This window comes from Acartia tonsa, chromosome 3, assembly GCF_053477335.1.
Source record: "Acartia tonsa isolate MP-2025a chromosome 3, ASM5347733v1, whole genome shotgun sequence".
Lineage (NCBI taxonomy): Eukaryota > Metazoa > Arthropoda > Copepoda > Calanoida > Acartiidae > Acartia > Acartia tonsa.
Window position 1 is genome coordinate 49,953,431 of NC_137262.1, and position 17,023 is coordinate 49,970,453.

Below are 17,023 nucleotides of genomic sequence, written 5' to 3' on the forward strand. Positions count from 1 at the left end.
TCTAATTAAGTTATGGGTTCGCAGCCACTCTAAAATTAAGGTATATTCGAGCCATTTCCGCATACAAAGTTTCTTTATAGAAACCAAACAAAACATGTAAAATTGCTGATTGTTACTTTATAAATGGTTACTGTCAGTGGCGTGCATAGAGTTTTAACTATGGGTGTATTTCTTAAAGGGGGGGGGGGGGCAGAAGGTTAAGGCTGCACTTATCATTTTCAATTTTCAAAGAGTGATGTTGACAACTCTACAAACCCCCTTTCGCACTCACAGCTCGCATTGTTCTTATTCAATAATTAAAAAGTTTTAGCTTACTTTTGTTGACACTAATGGCTATCATTGTCCTTGCTCCTTTGAGATTGACCGACAGGCCAAGAAAACTTATAGAATAGCTATGCTACTAAAAAATAAGATAAATTTTACATATTTTATTTATATAATGTAATACAAAATAAAAAATTTATAAAATCACAGCAAAAATTGTTAATCATAAAAATCAAATTATTAATACAAAAATTACAATTATATTTTACTAGAAATGGCCTCCAATTTAGAGAAAAAATAAACCAAATATTTTTCTTGATTTTTGTACTTCTACTATATGGCTATAAACTAAAAGTTGTGATTATTTAAAGTGAGAAAAAAAAACTAAATCTATACCATGTACATTTATTTCTATTCTAAACAAGGATGACAACATCCATAAAAGCGAAGCTCTGAAACGATATGACAGACGAACATTAACTTTTGTTGAGTGTCAGAACTGAATATACAAAATATGAAAATATAAGGTTTGACAAAATTATACGTAAATTTGTTGCAAAACTTCTTAAATACAGAATTCTGTTTAAGGACATACTGACATTTTTAATACTTGATTATAGAGATGCTTCGCTCATAATATTGTACCTTATAGTAATAGGAATCAGTAATCAAAAAATCAGATCACATAAAAAATTGTTATTAAAAAAGTAAAAAAATCAACATGTTTAAAATGGACGTACGGACATTCTGGTAACGATTATAGAGTTGCTACGCTTTCTAAATCGTACCTAACTACTACAGGAATCACCATGCAAAGTTTGAAATCGATAGGACAATTCTAACATGCCTAAATTAACGAATAAAAGCTAACTATCTCGGACGGACGGACGTACGGACGGACGGACGTACGGACCGACCCTAATTGTAGAAAAGCTTCGCTTTTAATTAGCTTACTAATAATGAAAAAATACAAACAAGCTCTCCATATTATTACATTCAAAATTGTCTTTAATATTGTCAAATTAAATTCTAAAAAAAATCTGTTCAAAAATGCACAAATAGTAATGCCCAAAATTGCCAACATCAAAAACCAGGGAAATAAAAAATATTCATTTGTTAAAACTTTTAAATTACTTGTATAATATGTTAAAAAAGCTGAAATAGTTTTTCATAATACTGTTACTTGTCTTAACTTTAAATCTAAATACTTATTTTTGTTAACTATTCTATATTTTGTTGTCATATCCTTTTATCCCTGGTATCAATCTAGTTGACAAATATAAAAATTTTGTTTTCCTTGGAAGCTTGAAGCGAGAAATATTTTTTTGGCATCATAATATCTCAGGAACAGGAACTAGTTTTCTATAAAATGTATTGACAAGGATAGGGTACTTCAAGAAAAACTATTTTACCTAACTTTACTATCAGTCAAATGATATTTATATTTTATTTTGTGGTTGTTACAATAAAAAAAGATCATTTTTGACTAGAGGAAAAGTTAAATTTGATAAGTTTTTCTTTAAGTGCTTCATCCCCATGAGATAAGGAAATTTAATTTTCAATGTTAAACAATATATATCTTTTAAAGATCTCTTCTAATCATATTTTATCCAAAAAAAGAGAACAAATTAAATGGGTTATGCGAAAATTCCTTTTTAAAAAAACTAAAATTTTTTGGGGTTAATTTCAAAATTCTTACTCATTTTATTATTACTAAAGATAAGGATTCTTTTTGAAATAATAAAAATCCATGAAAGACAAACCTAGAAAATCACTTTTAAAAAATATAAAAACAAAGTCGCCAACTTAAGTTATTGAACCAACCATGCTAAATACAAATATTATATTAATTGCTAAAATATTAGCTTGCCACTTTTTAGTTTGGACACCACAAGTTTGAGATACAATTAGGATTTACTAAAAGTACCCAAAGGTTTTAATGCCAACAAATAAAATGATGTGGTTATAAAACTTTGGGTACCAGTGTAATTTCAAGTCCAATGTCCCCTCACTCCCTGTTTATTTCTTATCACCAAGCAAACAAGGGTTTATTGTTCTTTAATAGAAATTAATTTCCACCATCTTTTCTTTATTATTATCACAGCTGCCAACATCGTTGAAAATAGAGGCCGTCATTTCGTCAATTTTGTCGATACGTCGCAACTCTTGTTTGTCCTCGATGGTCGGGGAGTTACGAGTTGCGGTGTGCGGCTCCACATTGTCGACCACCGAAATTTCGTCAAAGTCCTTCATCCTGATGGTCTCCGTTCTGACCAGAGAGCTGGCGCCACTAGCCTGCCGTTGCAGCTTTACCTTCTCCCTGTTCAGGGACGTCACCATTATGTCCTGGATCTCTACGTTGTCGCCGCGGATTTTGAGCGACAGCTTGCGGGTAGCCTTGGGAGTGCGGCTGTTGGTAGCCGGTTTTTCAGACTTGACGATATAGTTGGCTGAGGTCGGCTCGGAGTTGATGTCGGTTTTGGTGATGATCTTAGGACGAGTTAGGCTGACAGGAGAACCGGGACGAACTGAAAATAAAACATAGTTAATAATTTTCATTAAAATTTCCAAAGATGGACAAAACAATAAATACACCTAACATTTTTACCACGAAATTTCTTCGAAAATGTATCATGTAGTCTTTTTTTTTATCTATTTTAAAAAGCAAGGATAATTATGTCATTGTCGATATGTATTGTAATACTCACAAAAAAATTGTCATTTTCTTGAAATGTCACATAAAAAAATGAAGACAATTAAATCAGATTTATTTTAGTCCGAGTGATAATTACTCTAAAGCTTTTCTAAAGATATTATCTTTTATCTTACTATTAAAGGAGTAAAGGATAGGTTAATGGGAGGACAAGAAATTTATACTATTCTTTCCTATTGAGTATTTAAAACATCAGAAATTCATCTTGCCATATACTATCCCTATTTCCTAGAAGGTGTATCTTAAGAAAATCTATTATCCATGTATTCAGAAAAAGGAATATTCTATTATCCTATTTTCCTCCCATATTTCAACAAGCTATCAAATGCAGAATTTGGAGGGAATATTAGATTAGTTTTTTTTATTGTCCTATCTCTAAGATATTATCTACCTATGTAGGTATGCATTCTTATAAATCCAAAGTAAACGATACAAGGGACTGTATTCACAAATCATTATAAATTTTGTTTTATATTTATTCGGTATAAACTGAAAGATCAAGTAAAAATAAATTTTAACCGATTTACTAGAGTATTTGGATTTAGTCTAAAAAATTCAACTCATTTGGCACACAATTTTTTTTTTATAAAAGCTAATTATTACTATAGCTCATAAGCTATTTAATATCCACAATTCTATTGGAAAGGCTTAATGTTAGTAAGATGTAAGAGTGAATATCAAGCAAGCAAGACCTCCATTTCAAAATTCCATTTTGCATAAATTAATAAAATTGTAGGTAAAGATTTTTCTCAAAGTTTCAAAAATAGTTCAACAATCTTATGGATTTTTAGTGAATAAAGCCCCTAAATTGTGTTGTTTCTTTTCATAGTACCATTAAATGAATCTAGAAATCTAGTAAAACATTTCTTTGTTACAAAAGCAGGCGCTTCAATATTTTTATTTGCAGTCAAGCTTTTTTTAAAACTAGGGTCTGTTCGTACTTCGATCAGTCTTGTAAATCTAATAAATTTAATGCCTTTTTTTCATTGGCACAATACAATACAAACAAGAAAAAGATTAATTAAATATATTTAAAAATCCTCACAAATAATTTTAAGTACAACAAGTAATTCTCGATATCTTTAGCTTTAGACAAACAAACAAACCTTACTACTTTACAGAAAAGGAAAAACAATAAGCTCATTTTTTCTGAACTAACCTTTTCTTTAGTTGCTATTAATACTTATGGTTATGATGTTACTTGTTTATTTAAATGTTAAATTTCGATTAAATTGAATTTTACTCATGATAAAACAAGGATAAAATTTTCATTTGTAGTAAACATATTTTAGAATAAAAGTTGTATGTGACTATTATGTGGCTTTTAATAGCCAAAACATTCCCCCTCTCTAATCATTATACAAGTAACGAAGACGAAGAAAGTCCCTCAATGACGTCATAAAAATAAGGGATGAGGAGAGGAGAAGTCTGAAAGAAAACCCATAAAAACGAGATGTTTAATCCTTCGTTTTTATGACGTCACATGCTGATTTTTTAGGTACTTTCTTCGTCTTTTTAAGTAACATATAAGCTTTTTACAACGGTTTGGGTTTGCCGCAAACTTGTCTAAAAATCAAACTCGTTATCCGGCAACAAGCCGGAGCGTTGTACTTCTAGATATCATCAAAAAAAAGGGAGGTACTGAATATTACACTCATACCCAAAGTTTAAAAACCACGTTTTTGATAATTTAATGAATTCTGATTGATGGTATAAACTACAAGTGCAGTGCCAACCTTTTCAAACAATAAAAAGAGGTGGTAGATTGTTTCTCATTGTGTAGTACACCAATTTATCATCCATTGTCTTATCCCAAAAAAAACAACATACGATTTTTGGAAAATTAAATTGACGAAGCGTAATGAAATGATGAGATGCACGTAAAAACAGGAATGCGTATGTCCAAAAACGTGTAGGATGTCAAGGGCAAAAAATGCAAGGACAAATATTTCCATAAACAGATGAAAAAAATGTCAAGTTTAAAGATATTAGGCATACTTTAAAAGACACATTACAAACTTTCCCGATTTTGTATTACTTTTGAGGAACATGATTCCAGTTACGTCATATTTTTCTTTCCCTTAAAAGGGAAGAGGGGAAGAAAATCTCTTCAAAAGAGATGGGGAAAACCCCCTTTTCTCCCATCTCTTTTTTCTTCCCCCCTTCCCTTTTTTTTCTTTCCCCCTTCCCTTTTTCGGGAAATAAAAATATGACGTAACTGGAATCATGTTCCTCAAAAGTAATACAAAATCGGAAAAGTTTGTAATGTGTCACTTTAAAATTTATCATAGAACAAGAAGGTGTTGGTTAATTTTCTCATTATCATTGATCAATATCATCAAGAAAATTAATTTTGATGTATAAAGAAATACAATGGTGTCTTTTAAAGTTTTATTGATGATTTATATAATTTAGGGATATTAATGGATAAGACAATGAACGATTTATTGATATAAATCCCCAATGATGATGACTAAATTACCCTTCGTTAGATTAAATTATTGGTTGAATAGTTCAGTTTATTAATTTGAAACAATCCAATCAAAATTTTTAAATGTGCCCAAAGTTTAATGATGAGGTTGTTATAGAAATTTTGGTACTAGTGTTATCTCCAGTTCAACGTTCCCTGTAATTTCATTACCTGTAAAATGCTTTGTTGGCTTTTTCAAGCAACTCTTAGCTCTGATAACTTTATTTCTTCCATGTGAAGAATCAGAACCCTCGCCCCATTCACTCGCCTCTGACCCGCCCCTCGCTCTGTCCAGGGACTTCAATGAATTGTTGTTGTTGTGATGGCTGCTGTGTGTGTGATGGTGGTGGAGGTGGTTGTGCGGTTGTTTATCCTAAATTATTCATAGAAAATCTAGCTTATACAATAATGATTGAATAAATAAATAATTAGCTAAATATATATTACATAACGTTTTTGATTGTAATAGTTTTCTTATTAAAAGCGAAGATTCTCTGAATTGTGTTTTGACCAATGACATTGACCATATCTAAATAGTCCGTCGATCTGCTAAAGTATGATACTCTAAGTAACTGTCTCTTCCGAAAGTATTTGGTAAAATCAACCAAATTAGAAAAATCATTTTAAATTTTAGAGACATGATTTGTGGCTATTTATGGACATTATTATCCTTGTTTTAAATGTAAAGCAATAATATATTTGCCTGTACAAAATTTCTGTTTCTATCAACCAGATCCTAAAAAAATATAACATCAATATAAACCCAAAATTATAAGAAAAAAAATGATGCCTTCAGCAGATTAAAATCATAGTTTACTGAATACAATTTTTCTAAAGGACAATTTTTCTCGGAAGTGTAGAGGTACCCTTCCTGAAAATAGTTGTACCATATCGGTTTAACTGTTAGCGAGATCTTTCGCTGATAGACACACACTTACAGACATCTTTTTAATATTGGGATCTAACTTATCGAACCCATGCGCGAACTTCACTTTTCATTTCAAACTTGAATGTCAAGGAAAAGAGTCTCAACACAAAAGAATGAATTGAAAAAAATCCAACTTTGAAATTCTAAATTCCACTTCCAAAGAAGTAAATCACTAATTAATTAGTTTTTTAAAATTGTGTTGCACTTTTCAATACTGTACATCAGTACTGTTTAAAATTGAGACAATTAATCTGTTTAAACAATTTTCTACATTAAGACAGAGATATGGTAATAGTTATTTCTCGCATCGTATTATAAATGGCTTTCCGCGGATATAAAATGTACAATTATAAGATTAAAACCAGTTTTTTTAGCCCCGAGATACCGAAGGCACGGGCTAAAAAAACTGGTTTTAATCTTATGATTGTACATTTTTATATTTGTAGAAAACTGGTTATAATACGGTGCTAGACATAGTTTTTTCGTATGGATGAGAACCGGTTCCTATCCACCGGATTCGAATGAATACGAGAAAATGGTTTCCAAATAAATCTCTCTAATCCAAACTCTTAGTTCAATTAAAGCTGTAGGGAAAAGATTAAACTACTTTTAGTATACAACGGAAAGAAATTTGTTCATTTTAATTGTTAGATTAAGTTATGTCCACTGTTTTAACTCACTATTCTGCAATCCCATTTATATTATTGTTTTATTTTCATTTAATCACCCAACCTCTTGATGTATAGTAGAGATTGGAATAGTTAATTATCGCATCGTATGATAGACAGCTTTAAGTGGATATTAAAATAAAAAATTAAAAGATTAAAATCAGTTTTGTTAGCCCCGAGAAGACAAAGGCTTGGGCTTTTAATTTTGTAATATTCATTTTAATATCCGCTGGTTCTAATCCAGCAGAAATTAATTGGTCTGGAAGCCAAACTGGCTATTAAAATATATTTACTTGTTATTTGTTTGCAACCCAACCCAAACCTTGCCTTTAAGTAAATAAACAAAATATTATTCTTTATGGCCATATTTTTGCAATTTAGAGACGTTGAAATTTTTAATTAGATATTTAAGACATTAAAGAAAATAATAATATTTTTAAAAATAAACTATTACTATTTTTTCTTATATTCCATAAATCTAAATTACTGAACCTATTGTGAACTAATGTAAAACTTGTTCTCTTTGAAAGTCTTGTAACCTCAATTTAAATAACATATTTCAAATTGGTGGCCTAAACAAACTTGCAGAACCCTGTTTATATTTCATTTATAAAAAAACCTTACCAGATCAAAATCCGAGTCTGGATCCGGGGACCCACTGCTGGATGCGGAGGGAGTCATACCCACTAGGTTTACTGAGGGCACGTGCGGCCTCCGACACTGCTGCTTGGTCAGGGGAGACTGCGACATCGGGTTCTGTAGACCCTTGAAATATTCAACCAAGGATTGCTTAGATGTGAATACCTAAACAAAAAGAAAAACTCACAAACAAACACAGACAAAATTTGGAAAACTAAAAAAGAACCTATAGCCATATCTAGAAATAAGATGTTAATTTTAACAATTTAAGTTTACAATTTTTAAAATCCGTCATTAATCAAACTAAAGTGTTCGTATGAAGTACATGTCTTTTCAACTTGTATGAACGTTATTGCCCTAGTTTTTTAACCCAAAAGTGAACTAACTATCTATAGAGTAGCTGCGCTGGAGTTCAAACTTTGAAGTGCAGATAAATTGCATTCCAAAACTTCAAGCACATTGAAATTCCTTTTAAACTTTGTCCCACAATCCATTTTATTCCCTTTTCTTCCTTCAACCCCCCTTTAAAAGTTTGTCCCATAACCCTTTTTTAGAAGCAAAGCAACGCTTTACTTCTATCCAAATGTCCGCTAGTCTCATTGATAGGAATGTGTAAGGACAAAGAGAAAAAAATAATTTTCATTTCTTAACTAAAAGTCAAGGGATTTTTGTCTGTATCGAAGGATCTCGATAACCGCTGAACCAATATGGTTCTCCTATACAATGTAGCTTCACATCGGTCCTGTAAAGGTTTTTAATGATTTAGGTGGAGGGTACTACCACCCTCCGAAGAGAAATCGACTTTAGAAAAAACATCCCCCCTACCCTAGAATTTAGAGACATAGCCGTTAGTGGTGTAAAGAAGGAGATAAATCAAAAGAAGAAAATCTAAAGATAACTCTTTGTCCGCCTATTGTACTGTGCTGGAGATGATATTTCTCAGCTGCTGTAAAATATAGATGTCTTTAAGATAAATTTCGTATTTAGATTTCAAGACATGTAGCCAATGTCATCTTCTCTAGAGCTCATAATGGACGTATGTCAATCTGTTTTTTTCGTTCTTTATTACTTATGAATGTTTTTCTACTTATGAATGTTTAGATCCTTGTTTCATTTCTCTTTTCTCCGTCCCTTTTCTCTTTTGACCTCAATCTAAGTTTATTTCAATCTGTGTTTATATTAGAATTAAACAGCACATATTCTTATTGCATAGAAAAAATAAGATTTTTAATAAAGTCTTGAACTCTTTAAATTGTTTGGTTGATGTTTTATGTTAAAGTTGTAAAAAACAAATTTTAAGGCTTAAAATGGCTTTTTATAGGTTATATTGGGTTAGGTGATTGCCCCACAGGGTTAGGCAATTGGCCCCGCAGGATTAGAGCCAACCGCAGGGGCTAGAAATAGGAGAAAAGATATTGTGAAAAATACGAAGAATCGCCCCTTAAGGTGCGTTGCCACGAAAGGGACTATACCCAAATATTCTTACCATGTTATATTTGATTTTTAATCAGATTTCGACACATAAAGACAAACATACAACCCATTACTTTAGTTTATAGGACTGGTCTAAATATTCTAAGTCTAATATATGTATAGAATGCTTTTACAAATGGAACAAACTTTTGAAACTCTGGTTGAAAACTTTCTCTATACCTGTCCTTGTGTGTACACTGTACATATGTCCCTTTTCCCAGATAAAAAAACTTTTTTTACATAATATTTTGATGACTTTTTATATTAAAAACATATTGTAAATGAAGGTTAAGAAATATGGGTATAGAATACGTACATGGGCATATTGAAAGAGGGAATATTGTTTGTCGTCGATCTAGGTTGCTAATTTGAACCTCATTTATTGTCCATTAGGAGAGGATGAGGTAGAGAGGGTGGATTGGGGGTGTTGTTTTATTAGCCAGCTGCGAGTATCATTTTATTAGAGACATGAAAAATGAAAATTTGGAGCAACATCAAGTAATAATATATAGATTTTCAGAGGCAATTGAAATATAATCTATCTTTTCAAGTTACAATGACGAACACAAAATTTGACACTTTCAATTTTTGGCAAATCCTAACTTTTCAAGAATTAGGCTTCTATTAAGAAAATATTAATATTTTAAAGATCTTAATGATAAAAAAATATTATTAAAGAATAAACTTAGCAAGAATTTCGCATATGAAAATTAGGCCTGGTTACTATATCCTCTAAATATGCCTTTGTGTTTAGCATTTTATATCCTTATAATAAAGTAACAGGATGTTTGTCTGTCTGTTTGTCTGTTTGTCTGTCTGCCTGTTTGTACGTCTGTCTGTTTGTCTGTACTGAAGGATCTCGCTAACCGATGAACCGTTATGGTTTCCCTTTACAGGGTTGCTTCTCATAGGTCCTGGAAAGTTACCATTTTGGATGAGGGTACCCTTCTATGATTAATCGCCCTTGAAATAAATTACGCCCCCCCCCCCAAAAAAAAAAAATCTTAAACTAATATTGAAATCTAAAAAAAAATATGGGTTATCTAATTCAACTCCCCCCTCTTCAAGTGCTCTTAGAGGTCTCAAGGGTCCTAGCCACTAGTAAATACATAAAATATTGAAGAATATCAGTTTCAAAGAGTATGACTAAAAATACCAAATTTACATACTTCATATTTAACTTCATGTATAAAATTTATATAATGTTTAAGTAGTATATAAAACTAAAACAAGTATTGTTGACCCACTTTGTTATTTTCAAACAATTTTACAACCTTATTAGAGTCTATAATATTTATTTACAGCTTTTAAAAGACTGTTTTCCTCATTGATTTTAAACTTATTAGCATATTGTATTTTTTTAAAGCTTAAAATTTGAAACTGACAAGTCTATTTAATGTTTACTGTGTAACTTTTAAGCAGTTTTCTGAGTGTCTGTTAGAAAACAAGGATGACAGCATCCATAAAACCGAAGCACTGAAACGGTAGGACAAACGGACATGAATACTTATATAGTGTCAGAACTGAATAATCAGAATATAAATGTATAAGAGTCGAAGCAAAATTGTAAGTAAATTTGTTGAAAAACTACTTTATACAGGATAATGTTTATGGACATACTTACATATTTAGGACTTGATTATAGAGTTGCTTCGCTTATAACATTATACTTTCTTGTCCTAGGAATCAATATACCAAAAATCAGATCAATCGGATGATAAGATAACATAAAAGTTTGTTGTTAAAAAAGTAAAAAATCAACATGTTTAAAATGGACGTACGGAAATTTTGGTAATGATTATAGAGTTGCTACGTTTTCTAAATCTTACCTAACTACTAAAGGAATCACCATGCAAAATTTGAAATCGATAGGGCAATTCTAACATGCCTAAATTAACTAGAAAAAAAGCTATCCGTTACGGACGGACGGCCGTACGGACGAACCGACCATAATTATAGAAAAGCTTCGCTTTTAAAAAGTAATAGAGCAAACAAAGAGTTATTTATAGATACACTACACAGCTATTGCATTATAACTGTTGCAATTAGTTGATTTCCTTTAATTGATAAAAAAATAGCTGAAAACCAGACTGGGACGCACACAAACAAGCATGAATTTGATACTATTTTCTTCATTAATAACAATAGCAGCATGTCATAGTTTGCAAAAAAGCAATAATTCTCTCTTAATTCTTAGGTGGACTAGGTACTGATATAAAGCATGGGCAGAATTAAACTATTGACCAATCCATGTATCCCAGATAAATGAAAGATGCAAATTAACCTTTGAGTTTAAAATAAAACATTTTAATCTAGCACTCTCGATCCTTATGTTCAATTTTATTACATGTTTAATATCCTTATAATAAAATAACAGGATGTTTGTCTGTGTGTCTGTCTGTCTGTGTGCCTGTACTGAAGGATCTCGCTAACCGCTGAACCGATCGGGTTCTCCTTAACAAGGTAGCCTCTAATAGGTCCCAGGAAGGTTTATAACTTTTTGGTTGGAGGGTACCACCACCCTCCCAAGAGAGATCACAATAAATCGAGATTTTTTCAGTATAGAGAATCCTACGCAACATAGTTAGGTATCGTAGAAACTTGTAAGCAACATAGATAGCTATCGTATTATTTTAAATAAAAAACCAAACATTTAAAGTGACACTAAAAGGCTACTAGGGGCGTAGCCGCTTGTAATGGATATAGGATATACATTAATATATCAACATGGGAAAATTTGATGTTAATTTAGTTTGCTATGTATGGGATAAAAGGGTGGATGGAGGTATCGTTATTTTAGCCAGCTGTGAGTATCCCTTTATCAGAGAACATAAAACTCTGGTGAGGCATCCAAGTAACATTAGATCTATTTCTCATATGGTCAATGAAATAAGCAAAGATTATAAAATAATATAACATTCCTAGTTTGTTGTGCAAAATTATGACTTGGATAGCTAATGATTAATGAAGGGACGAATGGACATGAGAAGGGACTATGAGAAGCTACCCTGTAAAGGAGAACCCGATTGGTTCAGCGGTTAGCGAGATCCTTCGCTACAAACAAACAGACAAACACACAAACAAACAGACAGACATCGTTCTACTTTGTATTATAGATTAATGAAAAAGTGTTATTACTTTTCATTTTTGTTAAAATAGAAAATGATTTTAAAAATCCAGGAAATTATTTTTTAGAAAATCTATCACTTGATATAATTGGTTCCAAAGTGTTTTTTGGTAACAATTGAAGTTTAATTTTGTTTAGCTAACACCATGACCACTTACAACCAACATTTTTAATATCAATTTACCTTATTGATTGGTCAGTTCGTTCATCCAATAGGAGGGGTGAGGATAGGGTAAAGGGGTGGATGTTGGAAATCGTTATTTTAGCTAGCTGCGAGCATCACTTTATTAGAGTACATGAAAATCTAGTTCAACATCTAACTAATAATATATCGATTGAGCTTCTTTTGAAAAGCGATAAAATAATTTTTCTTAACCAATATTAATCACTAGCGGCTACTTCCCTAGAGGCCTCTAGTGGCACTTTAAATGTTTTTTTTTCATATTTGAAATATGGCTATTTTGCGTTTGACGTTTATTTTTCGTTGAACTCTCTTTCTAAAATCGAGAAATTAAAAAAAAATTATTTTTTCTAGGAAGGGTGGTGGTACCCTCCCCCAAAATAGTTATAAACCTTACCGGGACATATTAGAATCTACCCTGTTAAGGAGAACCCGATCGGTTCAGCGGTTAGCGAGATCCTTCGGTAGAAACATACAAACACACAAACACACAAACATCCTGTTATAAGGATTACAACATAAATAGAAACATTAATTTTAATACATGGCACCTTTTACTTTTAATTTTTGAATTCATTGGACATTAAAAATGTTGGGTATGAGATGACGAATTACTAAGATACAGTGATCAGAGATCATCATTACAACGTGAATTTAAACTCAAGAAGGGAGTTTGGAATCTAAGCACAATTTTAAACAGCATGTTTCGTAAAGAAAGGTTTTAACAGGTTTCACTAGAAAATTAAGCCTTATCTAATAAGATCTTGTTTTAAAGCTATTCTAAAACTATATGTTTATGTCTAATTGTATTTAAGTCGTTTTGCCGTCTAACTTTTGCTTTTACAGTTGAGCTTTACACAGTGGGATCTTTTGAAAAAAATCAGGACATCCAAAAAATTTAAAATTGACTTCTATCTATCCTAGGAATTAATAATTGCTTTAAGTAGACAGCAAGAAAAGAAATTTTTTAAAAATATTAATTTTTGGCCGATTTAAGCCATTTTAAAAAAAGGTAGTAAAAAATTTCTTTTCAGTTTTGATGATTTTCCACATTTTTCAAGCAACAAAAAATACATTTATGTTCAGTGTATGCAAATAATTTTTGATTGGGGTACTTTTCAGATACCTGTACCAATGTCTAATTAAAGAAAAATAAAAAAAAAAAATTTTTTGGTGGTGTAAATTGACATTTTGTGAGAAAATTTCACCAAAAATATTAAGATTTATAACCCCAAAAAATCTGTTTTCTCCATTTTACCCAAAAACGGCCAGGAGGCCCCGGGTTTTGCAATAATAATATTAATATGCAACATGTATTGTGTATTAAACAGTTTTCACAACCTGGGGCCTCCCGGCTGTTTTTGAGTAATTGAGCATTTTACATTGCATGGTTTGAACAATTTCATTCTTGTTAATTTAAAATTTTCCTTCGTTATAGGGAGAAGGAGTCATATTAGAGCCCAAAGTCATCTTTGCAATATTTTCAAACTTTTTAAGGCGGATCTTTCTTGACTTATGCATCATTTGCCTCTGGCGAACCATTTCACCGTTATTTGCCGGCGTTGGCGTGATTTTTAACGATTTTTGCCGTTCTCGCGGTTTTAATGGACATTTAAGGGATTAATGAGTCATTAAATAAAGATGACTTAAAAATACTTTTATTTTAGCAATTAAATTTGCTAAATTTCATGTGTTCTAAAAAAATTTGTATTTCTAACTGGTTTTGGTCCAGCAGAAATTCAAATTTGGGGATTAATTATAATATTTCAAAAACATTATATAGGCGTCAGAGAGAGAGAGAGAGAAATATATGTTTGAGAGAGAATATAATATAAGTAATTATGTTTATATTCTTATAAAACTTTAAATGAAGATAGCTAGACTTAGAATAAAGGTATTAACACAAAATCAAAAGTGTTTTGAAAATTATGTTATTGTTGTTTATATCTGTAAAATAAAAACATTTGAAAACATGCCTTATAAGTGTCCTATTTTTACTTTTACTGGACCTACCTAAAAATGCCAGGACTCAAACTGGGTGCACCTGACGCTATATTCATGTTCACAAACATTGTTTGCATTAAAGAAATATTTACATAGATGTTTATTTTGTTAAAATATTCAAATCTTAACTAAAGTTATGAAGGTTTATAGATTTTTAAAAAATAGGGTAGCTTCGCTCCTCCAAAACCACCAGACGTGCTTACCAAATGCACATTAGAAGTTAACAGAGGCAAAATTTAAGTTATTTCCTGGCTAAAGCAAAAAAAATACATCATTTCTTCAAATACAAGCTTATTTATTGAAGTTTACTTTTGTCTACTCTTAATGTCCCGTTTTTTGGCAAAAGATCCCACTGTGCTTTATTCAATTAAGAAGTGTTAAAGTAACTGTTTTGGTTCAAATAACAAAATTCTTATCGAGAAACTAATTTGTAGTTTTATAGATGCGGTTGAACTTTAAAACTAGATATAGAATTCTAATTTAAACATGGATGTTACAAATTATCCTTAAAACTGTGGTAAGCAGAACTAAATTACAGCAACAACGCTACAAGAATTCTTGCATTTTCATTATCTCACCCGTTTTATAAGAGATATTAGGATAGATAAATAGACAATAAAAAATCTTACTTTAAATTAACTTTCAACAGGCCAAAATTAGCGCCTATCAAACAATTCTAAATCCAACCTTCAGATATTGCTTTGGATTTTGTGTTTCTAATCTAACATAAAGAAGTTATTTAGTAGGAATCAAAAACAATGTTTATTGATTGAGAATGTAGTTATATCACACTTATGATGTTTAGGTACCAAAGTTCATAAGCCTGAGATTCTAAGGAAGATCTATTGATCTTCCATTTTTCTATCCAAGTACCCTTGACCGTTTCCCAGATTTTAATCCTTCCCAGATTATTTTAATTTAGTCACTACTATAGTATGCCCGTACAAAGGTGTCAATTTAATTTGGAACACGATTTTCTCATAGTTTTGTTTTTAGTTGCAAAGCTACCATAAAGATAGGTTATTTTTATGCATTTATTTTATACGCTAAATGAAGAATCGTACGACAAAAAGTCTTCCTTGAGGATGGTAGTGCAGAGATTGTTTAAACTTATTCTGTTTGTCTTTATTTTAACATATTTTAAGTACAGTTTACTATATATGTAGGGTGTGAATTGATTTATCATCCATTGTCCATTTCCTGTATTTCTTTCCGAAAGTTTCGCTTCTATTTGACTTATTCATTTGTCCTTATTTGTTTTTAGAAAGTGTAAAAAAGCATTAAATTGTTAATAGAAAATTAGGAATAAATAAGCAATTTTTTTTTCTAATCGTGCAACTTCAGTAGAAAAAAATCAACTTCTTTCAAATGATTTAAGTAAAGGAAGAAATGTAAAAATGTAATTTACGCCAAATAATTTTCTTCAGATTTACTATTCCCGTCTCTTGGAAGACTAGAATAAAGAAAAAGCCTACATGACAAGATAACAAAATTGAGGAAGTAGATTAACATCTAGGGTTTTTGTTCAACAATAAAAAAGACAAATAGAAAAGAAAGTCATTTCCAGGATAAAACACTTGACAAAAAAACTTTCAGTCATAGCTTTCAATGTTTTCTAACCCTTTGTTTACAATTAAAAAAAGAAATCAATTTAGATTGTTTTTTTTTTAGAGACCTGGCCTAATCAAATCACCTTTCATGACCTTGTTAAAAAAGATATCCTAAAAGTTTTCTAATTACTATACATAAAAACACACCTCTTAAACCATCCTCATCTTTTATTTCTGAACTAACTATGCTTTTGTTCTTTTCTTGTTTTATATATTTATATAAAACCTACATTGAAAATAGTTTTATTAATTATCAATTCGGATTGAAAACCCTATATAAGTTATGACCCTGCAGGGTTAGTGCTCCTGCTAGGTTCTTACAAAGCTCTCACCTTTGGATTTCTATCTGAGAACTGTGGAGTTTCATCATCCGACTCCTCACTTGTCTCCAGAGAGTCACCAGGTACTGACGGAGGACTTGAACCTGCACCCACAATACTTGAAATTATCCAGGTTTTACCATACCATATTTACAAAAAGTCATAAAAAATAGGTTATATATTTTAAATTTTTCAAGAATTGTTCCTGTAGAGCCTCCTCCACCTCTGGCGCCTCCTCCGGGAGACTTACTCCGCCTCCTAAAGTCCGGATGCATTGGTCGGGACGGTGCCTTGGTCAGCTTTATGTGCATTTTCGGCGGATCCGGCTGCTTGAACTTTTTTATAGAGATTTTTTATTAATTTGGAAGATTTTAAAAATGTAATTCGTTTTAAAAACTTAAGCTACAGAGCTGTAATATTAAACTTATATCAATCTTTTACCAATATCTGACTTCTGCAATTGTTATTGATGAAGAAAAAGCTAAGTAAGGTTATAACAGCTTTAATTTTGTTTTTGTAGAAAGGTTTGAAGCAAATCAATTATGATTCACATCCTTATTCCTACTTAATTCCACCTTGCAGCATATAATTAAATAATAAAAAAACTGTAGTTTTCAATTGCAAAG

At 31.2% G+C, this 17,023-nt stretch overlaps 2 protein-coding genes across 2 annotated transcripts in view; both read right to left on the reverse strand.

Annotated features, from left to right (window-relative positions):
* LOC145314502 (alpha-crystallin B chain-like) overlaps positions 1 to 17,023 on the reverse strand; it is a 390,513-nt gene that overhangs the window by 261,689 nt on the left and 111,801 nt on the right. The gene's annotated exons all lie outside the window — the stretch shown is intronic.
* LOC145314499 (uncharacterized) lies at positions 1,209 to 16,757 on the reverse strand. Its single transcript, XM_080154419.1, has 6 exons — positions 16,602 to 16,757; positions 16,410 to 16,500; positions 7,668 to 7,847; positions 6,151 to 6,183; positions 5,619 to 5,820; positions 1,209 to 2,792 (listed from the first exon to the last, which is right to left on the reverse strand). The coding sequence occupies exons 1-6, from the start codon at positions 16,706 to 16,708 to the stop codon at positions 2,323 to 2,325; spliced, it is 1,083 nt and encodes a 360-aa protein (XP_080010545.1). The 5' UTR covers positions 16,709 to 16,757; the 3' UTR covers positions 1,209 to 2,322.

Coding starts and splice junctions, on each gene's coding strand:
- LOC145314499 (XM_080154419.1), bottom strand. CDS start 16,708: ATGCACATAAAGCTGACCAAGGCACCGTCCCGACCAATGCATCCGGAC. Junction 7,848..16,409: donor TCTCAGATAGAAATCCAAAG/GTGAGAGCTTTG, acceptor CTTTTTGTTTAG/GTATTCACATCTAAGCAATC. Junction 6,184..7,667: donor CAGACTCGGATTTTGATCTG/GTAAGGTTTTTT, acceptor ATATTTTTTTAG/GATCTGGTTGATAGAAACAG.